This window comes from Lampetra planeri, chromosome 40 (genome assembly GCF_965212315.1).
Source record: "Lampetra planeri chromosome 40, kcLamPlan1.2.h2, whole genome shotgun sequence".
In the NCBI taxonomy this organism is placed as follows: domain Eukaryota; kingdom Metazoa; phylum Chordata; class Hyperoartia; order Petromyzontiformes; family Petromyzontidae; genus Lampetra; species Lampetra planeri.
The window spans coordinates 4,593,103-4,618,637 of NC_136146.1; the positions used below are offsets into that span (position 1 = coordinate 4,593,103).

The 25,535-nt window shown below is 52.5% G+C and overlaps 2 protein-coding genes across 3 annotated transcripts in view; one reads left to right on the forward strand and one right to left on the reverse strand.

The window, feature by feature from the left end:
• G6PD (glucose-6-phosphate dehydrogenase) overlaps positions 1 to 12,154 on the forward strand; it is a 32,794-nt gene extending 20,640 nt beyond the window's left edge. The window contains exons 6-13 of one of the 2 annotated variants that reach the window (XM_078612957.1): positions 1,595 to 1,720; positions 2,496 to 2,589; positions 2,874 to 3,063; positions 3,650 to 3,885; positions 4,815 to 4,891; positions 5,049 to 5,141; positions 5,735 to 5,804; positions 10,551 to 12,154. In XM_078612957.1, coding sequence (XP_078469083.1) covers positions 1,595 to 1,720; positions 2,496 to 2,589; positions 2,874 to 3,063; positions 3,650 to 3,885; positions 4,815 to 4,891; positions 5,049 to 5,141; positions 5,735 to 5,804; positions 10,551 to 10,562 — 898 coding nt within the window. In that variant the 3' untranslated portion in view covers positions 10,563 to 12,154. Of the gene's footprint in view, positions 1 to 1,594; positions 1,721 to 2,495; positions 2,590 to 2,873; positions 3,064 to 3,649; positions 3,886 to 4,814; positions 4,892 to 5,048; positions 5,142 to 5,734; positions 8,651 to 10,550 lie in introns of those variants that run through there. The other variant, XM_078612956.1, reaches the window with a different exon arrangement.
• Positions 12,155 to 14,419: 2,265 nt separating this feature from the next.
• Positions 14,420 to 25,535, reverse strand: part of CERK (ceramide kinase) — a 37,441-nt gene continuing 26,325 nt past the window's right edge. Inside the window, exons 10-13 of the mRNA XM_078612958.1 lie at positions 25,296 to 25,402; positions 24,659 to 24,855; positions 24,035 to 24,450; positions 14,420 to 22,752 (exon numbers count right to left, since the gene is read on the reverse strand). Of these exons, the coding sequence (XP_078469084.1) occupies positions 22,689 to 22,752; positions 24,035 to 24,450; positions 24,659 to 24,855; positions 25,296 to 25,402 (784 nt within the window). The 3' untranslated portion in view covers positions 14,420 to 22,688. The remainder of the gene's footprint in view (positions 22,753 to 24,034; positions 24,451 to 24,658; positions 24,856 to 25,295; positions 25,403 to 25,535) is intronic.

Here is a 25,535-nt window from a genome sequence, read left to right on the forward strand (position 1 = left end):
AGACATGGCCAGATTTTTGTAGGTCAACAATCGAAACAAATTAAGCATGGGCACGTAAGTACCACCACTTTGTTTCATGGAAGCTGTGTGTTTATAAACATGCATTTGAACCTTATGGCGGGACCCCGGGGTCCCGAATAAACGGAAGTCAAAATCGCAATTGATTAATTTATTTTTGGCGACTCCGTCCCACCGCGCACATAAACGCCGCGACCCACCTGGTGCGGATCGTTTTGTTGCCGTGTCGTGTCCAAGCGCAGCGGCGAGGACGAATGCGCAGAAGAGCTGAACAAGCGAATGCGCTCCATGCTCGGGTGTGGGCAGGATCATGAGTCTTATCCAAAGCTGCTCAAACTGCCTACACGACTTAAGTCCTTCATTTGTCATAACAGTTTGCATAATAGAGTGAAACTGCTCTCTTATCTTCATTATTATTTGTGACCTAATGTCTGCAGCCAGCATCAATCGATGACAATCCTATTACCTGCAGATATTTAACAGATGAGATGCGTTGCACCGTTAATTCCTCCTGTTTGATGCTTCTCTTGTCCGTATGCATCTGTGCAGATAGGTTTTTTCTTTTTTGCGGTTAAGCCATAGTCCCCACATACCACTCGTATCAAGGCTGATAAGAGGATCGGCGACCCACTACTCTGTGGAGTAACTTTGTTACAATATGAACAGCGCATTGACAACGCGTACTATTTTACGTACTGTTTACAAAGTATGTTCACAAATCCACACTGAGAAACACGATGATTGACGGAGGGGTGTAAATATTTTTTTAGATAGTGTATTTAAATAGAGCTCCTGCAGGCAAGTAGTTTTCAGTTTTAAAGGCATAGTTTAACAAGACAACACTTGCCACCATCCTTCAAACCCATTGGTGAAAAAGAGCTAAGTTTTTGTTTACATTATAATAAAATGTTTATGCGAGAGCCGGGGGCTTATGGGACCCCCCGGGGTCCTGCCTCAAGGTTAATTTGTTTACGTTTGAGAACCGAAGGGGTGCATGGCTGCAGTGAAGGGCAAGAACCACTGGTCTATAGCAATACAGGGCACCTAGGTCTTTGTGGTCATACATTAGTTTGCATATGTGTGCGTGTACGTTTGTGTCTTTTTGCACGTATGGTCATGTGTCTTATAGCCTGACACAAGCGCCGTGGTGACGTCACCGCCACTTAGTAGCGAATGGCGGTTGTTGTTATGGTCATGAGTATTATTGCATATTTGTCAAATTAATATTGTTTAACGAGGTAATTATTGATGACCAGGATAAGTCTCGTTACCAAGCATGACTTTGGTCACCAAAGTGACGCATGTTCGCAATTCAAATAAAATGTATTGTCCATGCGTGAGTTGTGGGAAGCGTCAATACCAGTGACGATTATCTGAACCGGTCCTGGCCTCCCCTAGGTCGACTCGGCATGAAATGAATACCTGGTGCAATTTGTAAACATCGCCACTGGGGAGACAAAGGCGGCCGGGCGTGGCGCTGGCCACCCCCACTCCCTTGTGTCCCACAGTGTCGGCCTTCATGGATTCTACTCGCACTTGTGATTGTCCACATGCTCAGTCGCTCTCCTCATCGCAGGTTTGGGAACCGGATCTTCGGTCCTATTTGGAACCGGGACAACATCGCGTCGGTGGTGATCACCTTCAAGGAGCCGTTCGGCACAGAGGGGCGCGGCGGATACTTCGACGAGTTCGGCATCATCAGGTGGCTAGGAGATGTTGACTACCTCGCCTGGTGTACAGGAGGTCGTGTGTTCGATCCCGACCCTGACGCCTGCTGTATATCTGGAGTTTGCGGTGTCTCTCTTCCCGTGGTCACGTGGATTTTTCTCCGGATCCTCCGGTTTTTCCTTCCACGTTTAGAATCGTGCGTTTAGAGTATTTGGCTGCTATAAATTTCCACACTAAGCCATTTCGTTGAGCTATCATTTGTCACTTTTCTGAAATAGAGCTACATAGCTCAGTGGGCCTTACCTGGTGAAATAAAAAATATTTTTAAATAGTTTAGTTTTTAAGGTGCGAGTCCCAACAGTCTGTGATAGGCTACACACGGGGGGGGGGGGGGTCACATTTGTATTTGTCTCTCACTGGCGTGATTAAGATCGTTTCGGTAAGACGCAACATCAAACAGATAATATATGTTGTCCTCTGCTTAAATAATTTAAATCGTGTTGATTTAATGGCTTCATTACAGTTTTTGTTGGGAAGTGATGTGACGTGTTATTCTACACTTGTAGATATGTGTCCACATGTTCCCTCCTACCACCATGTCGCCTTTTCATCCCCCCCCCCCCCATTATCCCCTTACTTTCCCCTGTGTCTCCCACGTGTTTCCACATCTACCTGCTCGCGTCCGGATGTCTCCGGTTACATCTGCCTTGTCCCCCCGGGTGAATCCCTGTGTCCCATTGCATCCCCTTTGGCATCACCACTTTGCATCCCTGCCCCCCTCCCTGTGTCCCCCCCACCGCGCCTTGCAGGGACGTGATGCAGAACCACCTGCTGCAGATGCTGTGCCTGGTTGCCATGGAGAAACCGACGTCCACGAGCTCGGACGACGTTCGCAACGAGAAGGTATGTCGCTCGTCGCGTTCCCCCGCCCACTCGCTCGCGTGCGACCTCGGAGGCACGGAGCTGCTTCTGCAGTGGACAAACAAAGGGAGGAGCTTCCCTAATAGCGTGCCGCGGTTGCGAGATGTTAACTACCTCGCCTGGTATGCAGGAGTTTGCACTTTCTCCCCGTGGTCCCGTGGATTTTTCTCCGGGTCCATCCGGTTTTTCCCCGTACGTCTGTGTCTCTGCTTGCGTACATCTCCGTACGCCTATGTGTCTGTGTAAGCCTATATCCCTGTGCGCAGGTGAAGGTGCTCAAGTGCGTGCCGGAGATCTTGCTGGAGGACGTGGTGCTGGGTCAGTACGTGGCTCGGCCTGGCGGCACGGGTCCCGGCGAGGAGGGCGGCTACTTGGACGACCCCACGGTGCCCGCGGGCTCCGTCACCCCCACCTTCGCCTCCGTGGTGCTCTACGTGCAGAACGAGCGGTGGGACGGTGAGCGGCAGGCGGCAAGCAGAGGACCCCCCCCCCCCCCACGGAGAAACCGCCGCCTCAGCAGAGCAGGAGCTTCGTAAGCTTCCTGTGGAGAACGGCAGAGGTCACAAGCCCTGACCAGTTACAAAGAACCCCACTGTGTCGTGCGTGAAGAAAAAGCGCGGATGTGCTGCTGTAATTGTCAAACGGAGACCCCTACGGCCCTATAATGAAAATCGAAGGCCGCAAGGTTCCCGTGGCTCAAAGGGGGAAGGCATTGTGATTCTCATCGTGCAACACAGAGGCCCAAGGACAGAGCACTGGTTCTGGGGCTCTGTTGAAGGCAGTGAGACCTTTGGTTCTGCAAAGTGACAGCTGCTAGGGTTCTGTAATTGTGGATCGTGTTCGTGCACTGCCGTCTATGCGGGGCAATCGGCGAAGGGCAATTCCGTGTTAATGCTTGGGGTAAGTTTTCATGTTCACGTTGGTTGGTAACGTTTCGGCGATCGGGATCGGTCGGTGCTGGTTGGCGCTGTCGCTACAGTAAGCGTTGGCTTCGGCACGCGACCTCTGATCCTGAGGCCCGTCCCCTCGCCGCCCCGTACAGGCGTTCCGTTTGTGCTGCGCTGCGGCAAGGCTCTGAACGAGCGCAAGGCCGAGATGCGGCTGCAGTTCCGCGACGCGCCGGGCGACATCTTCCAGCGGCAGTGCAAGCGCAACGAGCTGGTGATCCGCGTGCAGCCCAACGAAGCGGTCTACATGAAGATGATGACCAAGAAGCCCGGCATGCACTTCGCTCCCGATGAGTCGGAGCTTGACCTCACCTACAGCAGCCGCTACCGCGTGAGTGTGTGTGTGTGTGCGCGAGAGTGAGTGTGTGTGTGTGTGTGTGCGCGAGAGTGAGTGTGTGTGTGTGTGCGCGCGAGTGAGTGTGTGTGTGTGTGCGCGCGAGTGAGTGAGTGTGTGTGTGTGTGTGTGCGCGTGCGAGTGAGTGTGAGTGTGTGTGTGTGCGCGCGCGAGTGAGTGTGTGTGTGTGTGTGCGCGCGCGAGTGAGTGTGTGTGTGTGTGTGTGCGCGCGAGTGAGTATGAGTGTGTGTGTGTCTGCACGCGAGTGAGTATGAGTGTGTGTGTGTGCACGCGAGTGAGTATGAGTGTGTGTGTGTGCACGAGCGAGTGAGTCTGTGTATGTGTGCACGCGAGTGAGAGTGTGTGTGCACGAGCGAGTGAGTATGAGTGTGTGTGTGAGCACGTGTGGGAATGTGGGAAGCGGTGGCGCATTGGTTGGCACGCTGAGCTACAAACCCAGCGAGTTTCATTCCCGCTCATGGCCAATACTAGTGACGATTATCTTAACCGATCCTGGGCCTCAAAAGAGTACCTAGTGCACCCAGCCATCCTCGTCTCCACTGGAGAGACAAAGGCGGCTGGGCGTGGTGCTGTCCATGCACCCCCTCATGTCCCAGCACAGCCTTCGTACGTGCTCACGAACAGAACTTGCCCCAAAAGTTTGTTGAAGGCAATACGGGGGATCTTTGTCAGTGGAATGTGTGGGTTGTGTATTTAGATTGTGTGTAGATCGTGTGTTGGGTCATGTGGAGGATGTTTGTGATTAATTTGTTGTCCTTCCCTCGCACCTCCGATTAGCGCAGTTACGTACGGCGCGAAAGAAGTTCAACACATACATAGATACATGCTGTGTGCATAGGAGGTATGTATGCTTGTACATGTGTGCATGCGAACTTGTGTGTGTATGTGTCTGTGTGTGCGCGCAGGACGTGAAACTGCCCGATGCTTACGAGCGCCTCATCCTAGACGTGTTCTGCGGGAGTCAGATCCACTTTGTGCGCAGGTAACGCTCGCACCACTCCACAGCCTCGTGCGTCGTTGGCACAAAGCGGGGAACGCAGCACCGCGGGCGGTGACTGACGCACGGCGTTTCGCACGTGAATGTGTTTTGCGAATAGGTGCGCGTGTGTGTGTTTGGGCGGATTGCGTGTGTTCAACAGCGACGAGCTGAAAGAAGCGTGGAGGATATTCACTCCTCTGCTGGAGAAGATTGAGAAGGAGAAGATCAAACCCATTCCTTATGACTACGGCAGGTGCGTGCGTGACCATGTATGTGCGTGCTGCGTGTGCATATCTTTTTGTGTGTGTGTGTGGGGAGCGGTGGCGCAATGGTTAGCGCACTGCGCTACGAACCCAGCTAACACCGGTGACGAATATCTGAACCGGTCCTGAGCCTCCCCTAGGTTGACTCGGCTTCAATTGAGTAGCTGGTGCGGTGTGTGAACATTGCCACTCGTGAGACGAATGCGGCCGGGCGTGGTGCTGGCCACCCACCACCCCCATGTGCCATGCCCGGAAAACAGGTGCCGTAGTGTGAATTAAAGGGATTGTCAGGTGGTTAAAAAGTTAACTTGGAGATTATATCAAAAACATCTGAATCTTTGAAATATCGATCGCAGAGGTTTAAAATACCGGTGTCGGCTTACATTGGTCTAATGCTTTGTTTCCTGTGCGCAAACACACACCTATGCACACACCTATGCACACACCTATACACACACCTACATAACACACACACTCATACACGCGCGCGCACCTGCACGCACACGTACACGCACCTACACTTACACGCGCACGCATACATGTACACACACGCACCTACACACGTACACACACGCACACATAGCCGTGGACCCAAGGAGGCGGACGACCTGCTCAGCAGAGTGGGGTTTCGCTACGAGGGAACCTACAAGTGGGTCAGTCCTCACAAGCTCTGAGCTCGGCCCACTCCGCTGCTAGGCCCCTCGGCCCCAACACCCCGGAAACCGTTTTCTAAACACCGTCGTCACCTTTTTTCGTACGAAGAAAAAGTAGTCTGCTTCCTCGCTCTCGTCTTGAATTTCACGTCGTCTCTCCAATCTCTTTCCCAGCTGCCCGTGGCTGAAGCCGCTCGATTGATTTGTTTTCTATTTTTCCTACCTTTAGTTTCACCTTTGGAGAAAAGGGACGTGTCGGTGATGGGGGGCGGGTGTTTTTTGTTTGTTAGCGCAGGGGCACTTGTACGAATGTAAGCGCTTGTGTATCGTAAATAGGGGGGGAGGGTGGGGAGTGGGTGTAGGGTGTGGCGATGGTAAGAGCAAGCGAGTGTAGTTGTTTTCGTGAGGAGGCGAGGAATTCGAGTTTACACAGGGTGTCGTGCACACGTGCGATGCATGAGACTCAGTTTTGTCAGAGGCGGATGCGAGCCGTCCTCCACGTTGAACGGCAAAGAAGGCGGCACCCTTCCCACCCACGGTCTTTGATCCAGAATCTTTCTCCGCGTTCTGGGTATAGTGACCCTGGGTGGGGGAGGAGGGGGTTGGTGGCTGGGGGGGTGTCCTTCAGTGAGCCCGGATTCACCGCTTTTTCACCGGCACATCCGAGCCAGCGTGTAGGGCCGCTCGCGGGTACGTGTGCCATTGGTTTTCCGTCGGCTGTTCCGCCGAGCCAGAAGCAACAAACGGTGAAACTCGGGCCTTGCAAGACGATTTGAATCTGGCTTTGGGCCAAAGCGGGAGCCAGGGGCCCCGGTGGGTTTTTTTTGTTGCGTCTCAACTCGTCCGTCACGTGTCACGACGTTGGCACGGCTCGGCTTCTGCAGTGGAAAAAAAACACCTGAGCCGCCACATCAGGCTGTGGCTGGGTTGTGTACGGTTGACCAGATGGTCGTGTTGGCTGTATCGGAGCACTGAGTCGGCATCAATTAGCGTTCTGGATTCAAGCCCTGGGGTTTAATTATGTGAGACTTATCATCAGGGCTTCAGACCTATTGCTGTAGATGTTGTATTTACCTTGTTTAAGGCTTGCTGTATTGCTAGTTTACTGGACATCTGTGAAAAAGAGCTTAACGCTCATCAGATTCCTCCCAGTATAAATAAATATTCTGATTCTGAATGCACTTCTTCCGGGAGCTGAAATCGGAAACGCACATTTGCAGCTCTGCACTTCTGCACTTATTTCGAGCTGCTGGAATTTTTTCAGTTTTTTTCAACGATTCGTTATAGTTGTGGCAATTCCGATTTCAAAAACTATATCATGGGTCCCGCTGGGTGGCTTAAAATGGGAAAATGTCTAAGCACTAATTTGACGCTGCTGAGATCCAGCAGTTTTCGGCCGTTTGTTGTTTAACCGGATTGTCAGCTGGAGCATTGATGCCTGTTGACTGCGCAAACAAATCTCAAGGCCTTTGTTAGGTGGCTGGGAGTGTCTACAGGTAGTCCCCGAGTTACGATGGTCCGACTTACGATATTTAGATCTTACGATGGCGATAGCGATACGACTAAATTGTAAAATATTTTTTATTTCGCGCGGCAGGCAAACGCAGCAGCGTGCGAGGTACGATACTGTACGTTGGGACGCTGCCGGGATGTACGCATCTCCCGCCTTGTGTGGTGCAGATAGGATTGTTTCCTGAAAAAACTTTCTATTAAATTGCAGTTCATATAGGTAGGCTAAGAATTTACCTTGTTTTTTTTACTTTACATTTTACTGTTCAATACAGTATTGTAATTACTAAATACATACAGTATGTAGTTTATACAGTACGGTACTGTAAATTGCTCTGTTTTGCTAAATTATCACCATTCTTTAAGACTCCTGGGTAGGCTAGGCCATCTTCGACTTACGATATGTTTGACTTACGATGGGGTCGTCGTAACGCATCTCCATCGTAAGTAGAGGACTACCTGTGTGTGTTTTTCAACGCCAGGCAGTACGTTTGATGCAATACTGCCTGGCGCTGAATTCAAATCCCACATGTTGCTTGCGTGCACATTACGCTGAAACAACGCAATCGACTAGACGAACTACAACCTGGCTGCGCTGTGTGTTGGGTAACGTGGTTTTGCCCAACTGCTCGATTTTTCTTACAATTCTTGTTTGTCCGTGACGGACGGCGCGTGACGTCACGAGACAAAAGCCATTTCCCTTTGGAGCTCTCCGGCATGAGGAGTGAATCCGATCGCCTTGTGTCGGAGAACCACCTCGAAAGATGAGGTTTCAGAACAGACTTCTGAAACCACTTCAAATAGCCCCACTCGGAGGGGAGGCTGTGACTCTTTATACACCCGTCAACAACAACAACATGTTCATCACGTGGCAGTCGGACGGCGACACTGAACTCGCACATCTTGACGACTGAAATTAACCAAGTGCAGGTGATGATTAGAATTATCATCATTGGTGACCAGGCTGACACCCTCATCTGCTTCCACTTGAGAAATCCAGTTTAATCGCGGGCGGCTTAAATCTGGATTTCAATCCAGGATCTCGCTCGTGCTGGCTTAGCGTAGTGTGTCTTGACATGGCATTAGCACCCCCCCCCACCCCCGAGTCACCTGACCCTCTTAGAAGTTACATCTGAATGTCTTAAAGCACTTGTAGGCACAAAGTAAAATTGAAGCACGGCATGGCCCTCTCAAACACTTTGTACAATCATTCGGCAATGAATCGTTTAATCGTTCGCGATGACATTCCACATCGACCGCTTGCCTAAGCATATGTTTTGCAAGTGGCTGAACATGCTAGAACAAATAATAAAAAGTGTTATTTTCATGCGCTTACAGCTCCCGATTCTCTTTCCTTCTTTGCGCATGTTAATTCCACGTGTTGCGTTGGTTGTCTGTGTGTGTGTGATGGACGTGGCGGCGCGTGTGAAACACTTGTGTCCATGTGTGCCCTGTCAGCACTACCGATAGGTGCTCACTAACAGCAATAGCCACTTGGTCGATAGACTCAACAGGGGTGATCTGCCGAGTGCATAGTGTGGTGGTGCAGTGCCCGACAATCGCAGCATCCTGGGTTCGATACCTGGCCCATTGCACAAGACCACTAACAATCGGCATCTTCACTTGGTCTGAGACTCCTCCAGGTTGACTGCCTTAAGTTAATGCCCTGGCACACTGCGTTACCGTGAACACGTGCAGGTTAGAGATGGTGAAACGTGTGGTGCTGGCCACACACCCCCCCCCCCCCCACCCCATTGTGTATCATCCCAACCTTTAACTGGTGTTCGCTCACGGCACTTTACTCCCAACAGGATTTTTGTATTTCTTGTGGTGCGAGTGAGATGTGTAAAAATCAATCGGTCCTTTTCTCCTTTTCACTAAAATCTCACTCTTACCAATCAAACGTGAATGCCACGTCGTGCACACACACTCCCACGTGGGCATGTTGTGTTCATAAACCATTCCGGATAAAAAGTGAAAATTCTAAAGATTCACACGACTCCAGAGTCGGGAACGAGGTCGCTTGGATGGGCACAACTGGACAACGCACCTCCGATTCGCGTGGTTGGCTACATACGGTGCGAAAGAAGTTAAACATACGTACAGCGGAATGAAGTGTGTCTATTGAGGACAATCGTTGAAGGCGGATCGGGATCAAACATCGCGACACGGAGTCGATTGAGAGCAAGATGGCACGTGCCTCTCGAGATTTGCATGAATAGCAACAATGTACAGAGAAAAGGAAAAAAAGTAAGTTTTTTTTATGTATTCTAGATTTGAAGCTTTCGTGACTGCAAGGATTCATACTCTTAGGTTTTATCGGTAAAGTCACGTAGGTAAAAATAAATAATAGAATAATAGAAGAAAAACTATAAATCTTAAAAATTTTAATGTTCGGCCAATGTGTGAAGCCCGCTACCGTCTCTCGGGAGAGCAGCGCTCGACTGCTGAATGAGAGCCCCAGCGAGTGTCATTCCACACGCCGCGACAGTCATCGACGTTGCCTCTCAGCTTCCCTGAAAATGCACTGCAAACTTGTGCCAATATAATCTTGATTTGTGCCAATATAGTTATTCAAATCTGGTCTCGCACACACACACATGTACACACGTACCGGATGATAAGATGCACCCCCAGATTTTTCTCTAAAATTTGGGGGAGGGGGGTGGGACGACACGTGTGTCGATAATGTGGAGAATACGATAATCGTGTGATTTATTATCCCAGATTACATTGGATGTGTTTTCAAAATGTGTACCTCTCGAACTAGCCTCAACCACGATGGGGTGACCGGGTGGCTCGCAGAGGTCTGAGCCGTCACAGCTGAATTAATTATGGGATTTTAATACAGGCTTCTGAATGTAATTAGAGCCAGGTTCTCCAAGTGTCGTGTGCTGATGGCCTCAGCCTGGTCACCAATTACTTGTATGCCAACAATCACATACTACACGTTTTATTTTACCAGGTAAGGCCCACTGCGCTGCTGTATATAGTTATTTTTCAGAAGTGACCTGGCCACAAATAATAGCTCAACGAAGTGGCTTATCACGTGGACATATTGAGCAACCATATACTCTAAACGTGTGGCGGTAAAAACCGGAGGACCCGGAGAAAAATCCACGCAAATCACGAAATAAATACTGGCAAACATCTGTGACTTAATGTTGCACGACAGTCTCTTTTATTGCATTTGTGTTTTTTTTTTGCCCCCCCCCCCTCGCCCTCCCTCGTCCCAAGGTGGCTAGTTGAGCACAGTCGCAGCCGTGGAACTTTTCCTGCTGTCACCACCTCCCCCCTTCGTGTCGCGGCTCCATCCGCCCCGACAACGACCCCGTTGCCAGCCACGACTGGATCCGCGAAGCCCATGGCCACAACTGCCCCCACACACACGCGCACTTCACGACTCCCATTGAACTCGACTTGAAGAAGCAGAGAGCTTCTCGACCGTCTTGGTGTGGTGCTCCCTACCCCCCTCCCCACCACCACCCCCCCCCCCCCCCCCCCCCCCCCCCCCTAGTCAGAATCAGAATATGTATTTATACTGGAGGAATTCGAGCTATAAAGATCTTTTTCACAGATGTCCAGTCGGGGCGTGTAAGAATGTTACAACGACAATACAAAACACGATAGGGGTGTAAGTTATAGGAAAGGGAAACAAATAACTTCAGAAATATCTACAAATGAAACTTAACAAAAAATGTATCTGACCAAGTAAAGCCGACTGAGGTGTTAACTTCTTTTTCAGAAGCGACCTGACCACCAATGATAGCTCAACAAAGTGGCTTTTATCGTTGGGAAATTTATAGCAGCAAAATTGTAAAGCAGTCAAGATCGCTGATCATCCCTGTCCCTCCCTCTCCACTGGCCCACCCCTCCAACAGACCTCAGGTGACCCCAAGGCCACCTCAGGCGCAGGACACACGAGTGATCGCGTGGCCCACGCATCGAGTCGACACGGTGTTCAAAGTCAGGCGATTGTTTCACGTTGCGAATTACTGGAGTGCGACTTGTCACCACAGGGTGGCGCTGATGCACGAGATTCACACCGTGTGGGTGCCGTGCAGGAGAAGTTTGTGCTGCACGGTATCCATGCCGCAGCCTCGGCATTCTCCCGAAAGGTTTTTGTGTTTTACTTGGTCAGAAGGGTAGAGGTGGGGGTCACCCATGAGTTAAGAACTACTGACTTGAAGAAAGAGGGAACCCAAACAGATGGGGGTTATATGATTTGATTATTTCTTTCTCGAAACTTTCATATCCAGGCGATGTAGAAGTTGCAATCTGTAAGCACCGATCTACGATTGGACAAGAGAAGCCCAAGCATCATGTTCTGATTGGACAGGAAGGGCCCGAGCACCAGGCTTTAATTGGACAGGGGGGCCGAATCACCGCGCTATGGTTGGACAGGGGCGGGGGGGGGAGCAATCACCGTGCTATGATTGGACAGGAGAGACCCAAGAACTAGGCTGTGATTGGACAGGAGGGGCCCAAGGACTGGGCTATGATTGGACAGGAGGGACCCCACTTCATTGCTTGAACCCCACGGCTGTAACTCCCTGCCGGCGATCCTTCTGCAACGGTTGTGTGCCCCCGAAAGAGGACACTTAGCCTGGCACTGCCACTTTCGTGATTGAATGCTGGTTTGTTTTCTGTAAGTTTCTGGTGTTCATTCACTATGATGACAATGCTGTTCAACCCAAGGCCTAATGGCTTGGCTTGTTTTCTCATCCATTTTCTTTTCATTCTATAATTATTCACGGGACCGATTTTCGTGGTACAAATGGGACCAAACGTTTTTGTTATTGTTCACGTGTGACATTTCTATTAAATCAGTTTTGTTTGAATGTGCAGAAAATGTTGATTATCAAAACCCATGACATCTGTAATACACAACTACATTCCATCACCGAAGACATTCGTTCGTAATAAAGAACGTTTGGTATTCGTGCTATAATTGCAGCGCAAAGGCCAATAAAGTTAACTGTCTACAATTTTCAGCAATAATTTTGCGAACATGAAGGTCAAAGTGTTCCGGTGCTCAAATGAGCGTGGCGAAAACCTGCCGAGTCGGTGATAGAAATTCCATGGCAGGGACCAATGCTTTCATAGGCCAACCCACTGTTAAGATCTCACAACATAGTGCCCCTTTTTTATCGACCGTGACGGGTTGATGATGGGGCTGAGTCGACTTGACTGGTAAATGAACTCACAATCTTAACATTGCGAGGCCACTGCCCCTGATGCAGAACGAATGTGTCGTGGCATAGAATAAGTCATGTAGCAGCTGCTGGCAGGGAAGGGGGTCTGCGGCTTCCAGCAGCCATGACGTCAGCAGACCACGTGATACTCCAGAGGGAGATCTAGGGGGGAAAGGTCACAGAAGGGGCACACCGAGAACCCGCTGGGAGGTTCTAGAAAGGGGGCGTGGCCAGGGGCGGAGCCAGGCCACGCTGACAGTATATAAGAGGGGCCCCTGTAGGGGACCTCGGGGCTGTCGACTAAGTGGGATCCCCGTCGTCGTCAACGTTCCTTCGGAGTAGGCAGGTAGGAACTTGGTTGGACAGCGCATTCATGCACGACAGACAAATAATCCCTGGTGGGCAGTGTGGAAGCTGTTGTTCCTACCTGTATAAGTGTCGTGTATAGTGTCGTGTGTAGGTTAAACGTTGAGTTTTATAAGTGCACCACGGGGTGACCAGCCCCACCCCTCCACCCTCCCCACCCAGCCCCTCCCTCCCCTCCCCACCCGGCCCCTCCCCACCTAGCCCCTCCTCACCCTCCCCTCTCCACCCAGCCCCACCCCCAACTGAATCACCTTGAGGCTAGGAATGTTGAAAGAAACACGAGGCAAAAAGAGCCGCTTTTTTCTTTTCAAGGCTTCCATTTTATGAATGGAGCCACCCTCCCCCAGTTCCATTTTGTGAATGAAACATCGCCCGTCTCCTGATTGGCCCGAGTCGCGGCGGTGCCCCCCCACCACTACCCCCCCCCCCTCTATCAACCCCAATCCACCGCTCCCATTGGTCGGCGCCCCCGAGCCAATGGGAGGGCTCTGGTGGGGCGGGGCCATGCACGACAGACAGACAAATAATCCCTAGTGGGCAGTGTGGAACTGTTGTTCCTACCATCGCCACTAGGGAGACAAAGGCGGTCGGACGTGGTGTTGGCCACCCACCCCCTCGTGTGCCGTGCCGGCCTTCATAGGTGCTCGCTAACAGCACTTGCCCCCAACAGTCCGTTAGGGCTTTACGGGGGATTTTTGTTTTTTTCTGTGTTGAACTTCTTTCTAATTCGGGGCCTGTAGAATATGTTGTAAAGGGCCCCTAAATGAAATTTAAAAAAAAATATTAAAACACATTTTTTACTTGCACAGGAAAGTAATTGTATTGTTTCATTTGCTATACAGCCAGATAATACGACAAATCACTAACCTTAAACACCCAGTCGTTCGTAAAAGTTGAAGGCAGTATAGTACTATAGTAATAGAGCAAGTGCAGAATCACTGAACCGGAATTTATAGCCTGAAAGTGCGGGGCCCGTAGCATATGTAGCTACTTTTGCTACTGGGATAATCCGGCACTGCTCACCGTACAAAGCCAACCACGCTGATGGGCGATGCGCACTGAGTGACAGCGCCTGCCACGTCCACCATCACGACAGCGAGGCAGCCTCGACAACCACCGTGATGCATGGAGGCAGAGCCGGCCCAGCCACTAAGCGACCCTTGCAATTGCAAAGGGCCCCGTGGCCAGCAGAGGGCCCCCTAGAATCACTGCTAGCGAGTGGGTGAAAAAAATCATACATCAAAGGGGCCTCCAACCAAATTTTGCTTAGGGCCCCCAAAGGTTTAGGGCCGGTTCTGCATGGAGGGAACCCATCCAGGCGTTATCCAGGCTCAACCCCGCCGAGCTTTCCAAGATCTCACAAGATCGGGCGCACCCAGGGTGATGTAGTCATAGACGAGGCCAGGATAGATGATCTAACAACAACAACAAATGGCTGAAGTTTGGTTTTTTTTTCCAGAACACACTTAAATGACGCTTTCAATTACACTTGAATCGCGACGTTCTTTCAGCCACTTGCAAACAAACTCACCAAGAGGGAACGGCTCTCGCCCAAGAGTTAAAATCTTTATTTCACCACGTGGTGTGTGTGTGTGGGGGGGGGTGGTCACAGAAGAAACACAACTCAGTTTGCAGGAACAGCTGCGATACGATCTGCAACAACATATATACACATACAAATCCTTTATATTAAGTTCGCTTGCTTGCTTACGACCGTGCAAATCTTTCGGTCGTTTTTTAACCCACTTCCCGTGATCCAATCGAGCTGACATTTTTCCAAAATTTTACACTTTTTAGGACAAAAATATTATATTTAATTACCAATTGCTTAATGCTGCCATGCAATCATCTGACCCATAGGTGGCAGCCATCTCAAGCCAGAGGACGAGAGGACTCTAGCCGCCACGCATATAAAGGATTTATAGTGAAAAACTTTGTTTTTACGGGTTATACTTGTTACGGAATAAATCTCATCAGCGGGTGAACGCCACTCTTGTATGGAAGGCAGCAAACCCAATGGGATTTGCCCAGGTCTGTCAATTTCAACTAATCACAATTGTGTCTGCATCTTGTTGTTATTAGTATTGGTGTAAATACGTGAAGAAGCCATTCGATTACCGACGACACCATATGAGGACGAATCCAATTCGGTCTTCCGACGTGAATAATACCACCGTTCAGTCCATCAGTCAACCGGCGTCCCCAGACCAATATTACCGAATGGCATTCAGTTTAAGGAGGCAAAAACTCTGGACCAGTTTCCACCTTCGGGGTCTCGTCAGCAGTCGCGCTTGTTAAAAGCACATTGCTGCTCGATTAACCGGACGTTATATATGACAGCAAGAGCCGAATGATGTGGGCAACGTCGTCGCCAGCCACTTGCAATCGGCCCCACTCAGCCGTCACGAGAGGCGCCTTCAAAGCGTCTGCCGGAGGTCCGAATCGGAATGATTTGACTCGTGCTGGAGAAATCCTATGAGCTATAAAGCTCTTTTTTCACAGATGTCCAGTAAGGGACATCTGTGAAACTGTCAGCCACCCAACACTTTTGCATTACCGTCTTCAGATCCGCGATTGGTCAAATTAAACGAAACCTCCAAATCGATGTGAACGAGTGGGCCATCAGTCCTCAGTGCAGTCGATGATGAACGGATCGATTCGAGTCCCTTGTCTACCCAGATTTAATCGCTTGTTTTTGTTGTTGTTGCGATACTGCATCGGCACAAACGACAAAACTTCAACACATTCACGAACAACACTGCGGCCCTATAAAAGTAAAGAAAGGAACAAGTAAACCCAGAAAAACAAAGTTTTTCACTATAAATCCTGTATATGCGTGGCATCGGGGCGGCTAGAGTCCTCTCGTCCTCTGGCTTGAGATGGCTGCCACCTATGGGTCAGATGATTGTCTGGCAGCATTAAACAAGTGGTAATTAAATAGATATTTTTTCCCTAAACAGTGTAAAATTTAGGAATTTTTTTCACGAAAATGCATTGTCACGCACAACGAGTCTGTGTGCAAAATGTCAGCTCGATTGGATCACGGGAAGTGGGTTAAAAAACGACCGAAAGATTTGCACGGTCCTAAGCAAGCAAGCGAACTTAATATAAAGGATTTAAAAAAAAACCTATAAATGATGGCCGACGTGAAGGTGAAATGTCCGGGCTACTGACGCATGTCAAATCTCCAGTAGTCGCTCCACAGATCATCAACAGAGAGGATCCATCGCAGACTTCGGCCGTGCTGGATCCTCTCTCTGTGTACTGGCGCTGAAGTCACCTTGGTGGGGTCACAGGGACCAGCGATCCTGATTAAGGGGGGATGGGGGGGAGGCACCATACCAATAAGGCCCGGCCTAGACCCAGGGCTGGAACATGATGTGCTCTGCACATTCGTTGCCCTTCCCCCGCACCTCTGGTGAGGACGGTTGGCTACGTACGGTGCGAAAGAAGTTTAATGCGCGTCCACTTTGTCAAATCAGAATGAAAATAACCGTTTGGGAAAGTCCTCCCCCCCCCCCCCATCTACTTGTTTTTCAACCGATTATGTAAGACTTGAAACGTATTTGTTTTGGTCATATTTAGAGGCCCTTCATAATACGAGGGCCTACGCAGTAGCTTGCCGAGCTTGTACCTACACCCGGCACTGCCAACGCCCTCCATCCAAGTGTCTGTTATCGCTACCCTGTGACCATTTAACCTGTAATTGCAGCACTCACAACGCAAGCAAACAGATCAACTACACCCATCATCATCATCGTCCCGCCAGGCCAATAAAATGCATACCACTTTAGAGGAAGTTGGCCCTGGCCACGGAAGGGAAACATCCACTCCCCAACCATGAGAATGTGGAATGGGTCAGGGACACCCAACCGAGATGAGCACTGCCAACCGGATGTGACCGAGCAGGCGACAGTCGACTACTTGACACTGTCTACAAACAACTCGCCGTTTTCTCTCATTGCCCATCATCTTCCCTCCCCTCAACCACTCCTCCACTCCTTACCGTCCCTCCCCGACTCTTTCGTGATTCCCTAAGTAACCCTCCTATCGGGGTCACTCATTCCTCAAGCGCTCCCACGCCATCTAAAATCGTTCGAATCTCTCATCGCGCGGCGCTTTCAGATGCGCTTCTGCGGCCGTCTGGAACGCTCTTCCGATATTAGGATGCCACTGGGAGATATGCACTTAAGTCATCTCGATTGAAAACTAATTTATTTCGAATCACTTTGTGTGATAGTCTGCTGTCCTTCCCCCGCACACTCCGATTAGTGCAGCCGGTTACGTACGGCGCGAAAGAAGTTCAACGTACATTAATTCGTACGTTTTTTTTTCCAACTACACCCAGCGCCTTGAGTGAAGGTGCTTCATACGTGAATATAAAATAATATTCGGAGTTTCCTTTCTTGAGGCTGCCCTGTAGCTCTACAGCTCCGCCTTGGACCGTTTGAACCATTGTGGTGGAGAGGGAAAAACCGCGAATCACTCCGTAACTGATCACTTTACTACCGCTACTATTGCCATGGAGGTTTGTTTGCCAGTTTAAATCAAGCCGATGCACCGATACATAAAATAGGCGCTTTCAAGAGGAGCAGTGTGGGTTTACAATAACCCACAATGCATCAGTCCCGCGCGTACACGTGATGTTATTTCGCACCGTATTTTAACCATTAAAACATTCTCAATTTGCACATTCGGGAGAAAAATAATAATATAAACACTCGGAAAACGTTAAAACTATTATAAATTATCCAGGAATAAATACAAAAAAACGAGCAGTGATTAAATAAACAACCATTTTTTTAAATCTCTTTTTAACACCTGGCAGCCCTTTGATTGGTGGAAAACCAACCACCGCCGGGTTAGATGTCCACCACTCGCATTATCACTGGCTGCTGACATTTGGGCTTTGCCCATATCAAACCTTTACAAACAGTTTGCCTTTAGAAGCTAACCCCCCTTTTCCTGAAGACGACCGCTTGTGTTGCGATAGAAACGTCGTAGTTTTTTTGTTATTTTTTGTTATTTTCTTTGAACCTATCTAGGTGACTTTACCGAAAGACCCAATAATATTAATTCCTGCAGTCACGAAAGCTTCAAGTCAAGATGTAAACAACCATTGCACGACTTGTTGTGTAACTTCGGGCCACACACCCACGTGACCTGGATTATACGAAAGGGAAGGTGAAACCCAAACCAAAGACACCCCGCTGAAATTTTTATTTAAAACTTTCGTGTCATATTCTTTGATTCTTTCGGTAAAGTCACGTAGATAGAAAAATGATGTTAATAAAGTGAATAGAAAAATTATGAAAATAAAATAACATATTTTCCTGATGACCGCTTGTGTTACGATCGAAACGTCCTGGTTTTTGCTTCAATTTTTATTCACTTTACGTATTATTATTATTTTTCTATCTACGTGACTTTACCTAAAGAACCAAAGAATATGAATCCCCCGTAAAGCCTGAAAGAATGTTGGGGCAAGTGCTGTTAGCAACCACCTATGAAGGCCAGCAAGGTACACGAGGGGGTGGGTGGCCGGCACCACGCCCGGCCTCCTTTGTCTCCCCAGTGCACACACCGCAGCAGGTACTCTTTGAGGCTGAGTCGACCTAGGGGAGGCCCAGGACCAGTTCAGATAATCGCCACTGGTGTTGGCCGTGAGCGGGAATCAAACTCGGGTCGCCGGAGTTCGTAGCGCAGGCCGGGAACGCTACTGTACCGCTCCCCACTAAAACCAAACACACACACGAGTGTGTCAAAATTAAGACAAAAGAGTAATAAAGGCGCAGCCCTGCAATTGCCTGCTCACGCTGGCTGAAGGCCGACCTCACCACCCCAGGACTCGAGGAAGCTCTTTAAAAAAACCACAGTGCCGTTTTGGCCGACTCCTTCGACGCCGTGGCCAAACGTTGTGACCCCCACACTTGACCCCACACACACGCCACCTGCTGGACAACCCTGGCCCACACTCTACTCCACACACACTCCACCTGCTGGACAACCCTGACCCACACTTGACCCCACACACGCCACCTGCTGGACAACCGTGGTGAGCACAGCCGCGGGTGGACCAGGGGGCGGACGGGCGGGAGGGGGATTTAGGAACCCGGTCAACCATCAACACCACGGCAACACGGAGCTCATTTAGAAATGATTATCTATTAAATTAAAATCGTTCTCCGACATCTCTCCGACGACACGCTGAGAGGGAGAGAAAGAGAGCTACACGGCAATAATTGTTTGAGAAAAAAGGTAGGTAGGGAGAGAGAGAGAAACGTCGACTTTCTCAGAGACGACAGCGCCGCGTGTACGTACGGTGAACTTGAACTTCGTTCGCACCGCTGCTACGTAGCCGCCAAACGCACCATTCAGTTCAAAATATATCACGCAAACGACCCTCTGTAGAGCCTGTAACAGACTGTTGGGGCAAGTGCTGTTAGCACGTACGATGGCTGGCACGGCACACGAGGGGGTGGGTGGCCAGCACCACGCCCGGCCGCCTTTGTTTTCCCGGTGCCGATGTTTACACACCGCACCAGGAACTCATTTGAGGCTGAGTCTACCTAGGGGAGGCCCAGAAACCGGTTCAGACAATGGTCACCGGTGGTGGTGGCCGCTCCACCGCTCACCGCTGCACCACCACTCCCCACAATACACACACGCAGTCGCATTTGCATCGGACATCTAAGGCAACGGGTTTCTATATTGCATACAAGCTCAGCTGCTTCGCCATCGATCGGCGATTAAGGCCCCTCGGGACAAGCGGACGATCGCCGTCAACGGCAAAATCGCGTCCCTGGGAGACCGCGGTGACTTCACAAAGTGAGCCCACTGCTCCGAGCGGCCGACGTTTCATGCTTTCCGTCAAATCGCCTGCACAGGTAAAGTTTGTTTTGTGTGTGTGGGTGCAGGTGGCGTAAATGTGAAGTGTGTCGTGAAAACCCACCTCCTCCAGCCGAAACGCAGCAAATCGGTAAGGTCGGTCACGTGAACAGAACGTGCCAATTTATTAATTCTTCAGCGCCACCAGTTGCGTATGAGAGAGCAAAACCCATAACATTTACACAGAATAGAATTATAAACGTTGTACGTTTGCTCTCTGAACACACGAAGTAGTAACTAATTGTCACTTTCAGTTCAGGTGACAACCCGTCCTAGTTGGGTGTGTGTCGGGGGTGGAGGTGAGGGGTGTGAGACGCGTGTGCACATTACGCGATCTCTAACCCGACTAGTTTTTGTTATCGTGAACAAGATCGCTCGTGAAATCCTCACGCGTTCAATTTGCCTGCGCAGAATTCGTAGAAAGGAAGCAGCCTCGCGATTGGTTGCTAAAAACAAACTGAAAGATGTTGTATTTTACCAGGTAAGTCCCACCGAGCTATACAGCTCTGTTTTCAGAGGCGACTGGCCACAAATGATAGCTCAACAAAAGTGGCTTATCGCGTGGAAATTTATAGCAGCAGCCAAATAGTCTAAACGCACGTCGATTCTAAATGTGGAGGGAACAACCGGAGGACCCCGAAGAAAATCCACGCGACCACGGGGAGAGAGACACGCAAACTACAAATATACAGCAGGTGTCAGGGTCGGGATCGAACCTCCTGTATACCAGGCGAGGTAGTTAACATCTTGCCACCGTGGCGCTTGACCGACTGGCACATGGCGATGGCGATGCATGCCCATCGCCCACGGCGCCTTGCCATGGGGGGTCGGTGGGTCACAACAGCCGTGTTGGATGCAGCACAGCAAGTAGGTCGATAGCCTGCCACAAGGGCGGTGTTTCCTCCGGGGCACTCTCATTTCTTCCTGCACAATTTTTTTTTTCCCAAAAGGCCGAGCATCACAAGGCAGGACTCTCTTGAAAAGAGTCTTGAGACTCCACGAAGCTTTGCTGAAGCAAAGTTTTGCGTTGGCATTACCTGCGGCGTATATTCGACACCGATCACTTTGTTTTCCCGTTCTTTACGCCCAGAAGTGAACGCGTCAACTTTTTTGACCTCGAGCACAAAAAAATAAAAATGCAGAGACCACACGCAGAGGGGCGCGCAGAGATTGTGAGACTCAAAAGCAGGCACAGCGAGTGGCCACGTCTAAGCAAGGTCAACGCTATCTACAATTTCACAACCATTAAACAATCACCGATAAATCCTGTACAAAGTGTAAATATGTACAGCACACCAAATGTTACACTCACAACTACGGCTACAGAAGGCCACTTGGCCTCATAAGTCTACTTGGTCCTAAATTCACGTCTGGCTTTCCAATCCCAGCAATCATTGTGGGCCTTGTGCTTTTCACCCCCAAAGATAAAAATGTACAATATAACAACAATGTTAGAATAATGTCAACTTGTAACGCGAAGCCGCCGCACAGTACCCGCTCGCTCTCGCACAGAGCGAGAGAGAGTGGACGACTCAGATACTGGAGGAGGAACCACAGACGGGCTTGAAGGCGAGCCAGCGCCAACGATTGCCCCAAGCTCTATGCTCCTCTATATATGAAGGCATCATCGGCCAATTAATGTGCGTTTATACACGTGGGAGGAATCCGTAGTGCCCGGTAAAAGCCCCACGCGTGCGAGGGGGAAACGCTCGATCCCACACAGACGGAGCAGGCCGGGGGCCACATTTGTTGCTGTGCCGCCCTCCCCTGGCACGAACACCTCGGCGCCCGCGGGAAGGGAGCTTCACACCATCTGTGCGTGATCCACCAACCCTTGCTCCTCGCTCCTCAGTGCTGGATTACAACGGAATGTGGGGCGCAGGAAAGATTTGGAGATGTCAATGGGAGGAGGAGGAGGTTGTGATGGGTGGGAACACCTGTGCAGGATGGGGGAGAGCAGGTTATGGAGCTGGGCACTGGAGGTGCCAACCAGAGGTTGAGGTCCAAGGGGATGGGCGGAAGCCAAGGTGGTGATGGTGACGGGACGGTAATCGTAGCCCTTGGATCAATGGCGTCAACTCTGCAATGCCTGCAAACAGCCATCGGAAGCGGTGGCGGAGGACGGAAGCATCCGGAGCAACCGACCATGACGGCCTCTGAATGTGGCTCAGCCATAGAGAGTTACGGATATCCAGACGCAAGCGGTGCAAATGAAGCCTTTAAATTACGTTTCAATAAATATATATACTTCTACTTTCATTTAAATATATATTATTTGATCGATTTCAAAAGCTCCTTCGAATGGAAAGATTTTTTTGTTTGTTAAAGAATCCACCACGGATGATGCGAATATATTTTTGTTTGTTTCTAAAACTCGTCGCACGCTCCCAAACTCGTCCCGTGAGACTCCGGGGGGTGACTGCCCGTCTCTCGGAGCGGCCGTCATCCCACCGGCCGCCGAGAAAGCCGGCACCACTCTGCACAGAGTCGGCAGTGGCCACCCTGTGGAGATCAACAAGACGGTAAATACTGCCCGCACCCCCCCCCCCCCTGCCATAGGAATGTAGTCATCTTTCACCAAAAGGAGAAGCGAAGGGCATGGAAGCGGTTCCCGCCGGCCAGCTCGAGCAGGGAGACACCGCTGTTGTTGTTGTTGTTTTGTTGTTGTTGTTTGTTGTTATTTGTAAGCGCGTCAGTTTGTTGCGCTTGCAGGGGGGGCAGCGAGGCTGGGTGGCTGTCGGTGTGCAGCAGGAAGTGGGATGTCGGAGGCGGGCAGGGGAGAGAGAGGGAACGGCCGTGGCCCACACATTGTCAACTTGTGACTCGGCTTGAGTTCGCCATCCCTCCGGATGCGTTTGTGCGTTTGTCCGGCCGTTTTGTTGCGGGGGCGTCCACCCGTCCGTTCATCCGCCCCTCCCGGTGGCCATCAGCCGAATCCCAGCTGGTCTTCGATGCCGCGAGCAAACAGCCTGATGAGCTGCCCGTGAACCCTGCGACAACACGGAGTTGCAAGGCAAACGTGTGAGCGCTCCTTGGGAGCCACGTTAAAGTGTGTGTGTGTGAACGTGCGTGTTGTGTGGGGACAGTAGGGGGAACTGGTGGTGTATCTGCCAGTCATCTCATTCAGTCAAACCATGGCGCCTGGGTCTGTCTTGCGACCTCCCCCCCGTCTCCCCCCCAAGCTCTCCCTGTCTCTCTCCCCCCCGTATCTCCCTCCCCCTCCCCCATCTCTCTCCCACCAACCCCGTCTATCTCCCGTCTCCCTCTTCCTCCGTCTCCCCCCCCCGTCTCCCCCCCCCCCCCCCGTCTCCCGTCTCCCCCCATCTCTCCCCCCCCCCGTCTCCCTCTCCCCCCGTCTCCCTCTTCCCCCCCCCCCGTCTCCCTCCCCCCCGTCTCCCCCCGTCTCCCCCCCCCCCCCCGGCTCCCTCCCCCCGTTTTCCTCCCCCCCCCGTCTCCCTCTCCCCCCCCCACGTCTCCCCCCCCCCCCGTCTCCCTCCCAGCCGTTTCCCTCCCCCCCCCGTTTCCCTCTCCCCCCCCCCGTCTCCCTCTCCCCCCCCCCCCGGCTCCCTCCCCCCGTTTTCCTCCCCCCCCCGTCTCCCTCTCCCCCCCCCCACGTCTCCCCCCCCCCCGTCTCCCTCCCCCCCCCGTTTCCCTCTCCCCCCCCCCCCGTCTCCCTCTCCCCCCCCCACGTCTCCCCCCCCCCCCCCGTCTCCCTCCCAGCCGTTTCCCTCCCCCCCCCGTTTCCCTCTCCCCCCCCCCGTCTCCCTCTCCCCCCCCCCCCACGTCTCCCCCCCCCCGTCTCCCTCCCAGCCGTTTCCCTCCCCCCCCCGTTTCCCTCTCCCCCCCCCCCCGTCTCCCTCTCCCCCCCCCCCGTCTCCCTCCCCCCGTCTCCCTCTCCCCCCCCCGTCTCCCTCTCCCCCCCCCCGTCTCCCTCCCCCCGTCTCCCTCTCCCCCCGTCTCCCTCTCCCCCCCGTCTCCCCCCCCCCGTCTCCCTCTCCCCCGTCTCCCTCTCCCCCCCGTCTCCCTCCCCCCCGTCTCCCTCCCCCCCGTCTCCTTCCCCCCCCCGTCTCCCCCCCCCCGTTTCCTTCCCCCCCGTCTCCCTCCCCCCCGTCTCCCTCTCCCCCCCCCGTTTCCCTCCCCCCCCCCGTCTCCCTCCCCCCCATCTCCCTCTCCCCCCGTTTCCCTCTCCCCCCGTTTCCCTCCCCCCCCCGTTTCCCTCCCCCCCCCCCGTCTCCCTCCCCCCCGTCTCCCTCCCCCCCGTCTCCCTCTCACCGCACGCTGATGTCGGTCTCGTGGAGGATCTCTCCGTCGCAGTTCCACGTGCTCCTGGTGTTGCGTGACGAGCGGCACGCGCACAGCGACTGCTGCTGCTGCTGCTGCTGCTCGTCGTCGTCGGCGTCGGCGAGGGCGTCGCTGCTGGCGCCGCACGCGTTCTCGTTTAGGTCGTGGAAGAAGCCCTCGCCGCCGTCGTCGCCGACGCCGTCACCGCGCCCCGACGCGCCGCTCAGGCCGCAGTCGCCGCTGCGCTCGCTGCCCCCGCTGCCCTTGCCGCCGCTGCCGCCGCTGCCCCTGCCGCCGCTATCGTCGTCGTCGCCGCCGCCGCCGCCGACATCGTCGTCGTCTTCGTGAAGCCGCGGCTTGAACTTGAGCTCCGTCACGCGGTACACTTCCACAAACGGGAAGTCGAACTGGGGCGGCCACGCCGGAGGGGAGAGCACGGGGGGGAGAGGGTGAGGTGGGAGGGTTCGCACGGCCCCGTGCGTGCGCGCGTGACACCCGTAGTCGCGTGTGTCGGTGTGTCGGTGTGTACCAGCGCAGCGTGTCGCCGTGCGCGGTCGCACCTGGTCGCGTGTGTCGGTGTGTACCAGTGCGGCGTGTCTCCGTGCGAGGTCGCACCTGGTCGCGCTTGTTGGTGTGCCGCAGGAGGAAGCGCGTGAACTCGAGGCGCGAGCACTTGCGCACCACGATGAGGTCGGCGGCGCCGTCGGCGAGGTGAGCGGCCGGCGAGAGCCCCTGGGGGCTCTTGGGGCAGGCGCAGCTCATGCAGGCCACGTTCACGGCCACAAACTCCCCCTCCAGGCAGCGCCAGCCGTCTACGCGCGCGGGGCCACGGAGGATCTCGCGGTTAGCGCCACACGCGTGCGCAGAGACCAACGCGGCGTGGGTCTCCCCCCTTTCCCACCGGCGCGTTCCGAGCCGTGCCGGCCACCGCCGCTGAGCGGGCGGAGACGCGGAGGTTCGAGCGAGTGACCTGGGGCGGACTCGGTGGGAAGGCGGCCTCGCCGCTACGACTTATTCGCCATCATTGTCAACACACGCCTGGAATCTTCTCCAGGTGGTCTCCAGAGCGCGGAGGCACATTTATTATGGCATTGTTGCAAATTCTCAGAAGTGTTAACACATTTTTTTGAAGCACCCTGTACATAGGTGTGTGTGCAGTGTGTATTGTGTGTGCAGTGTGTGTAGTGTGGGCAGTGTGTGTGTAGTGTGTGTGTGCAGTGTGTGTAGTGCATGTAGTGCGTGTCGCACGTACCCGTGTCATCGGTGGGTAGGGGCGTCACGGAGGATGGGAGACCCCCCCCTTCCTCCTCATCCTCCGCTCCCTTGAGCTTCTCGGAGGTCTGCGAGCAGATTTCACACCTGCAGGGGAGATGGGCGCAGCCACGGCCACAGTGAGTGGCGTCGCGGTGGCGGACATGCCGCCCCTTGATGCAGGAGATCCGAATTCCACGCCTGCCTTTGTATGAACACTCATTCATTGGCGGTAAACACC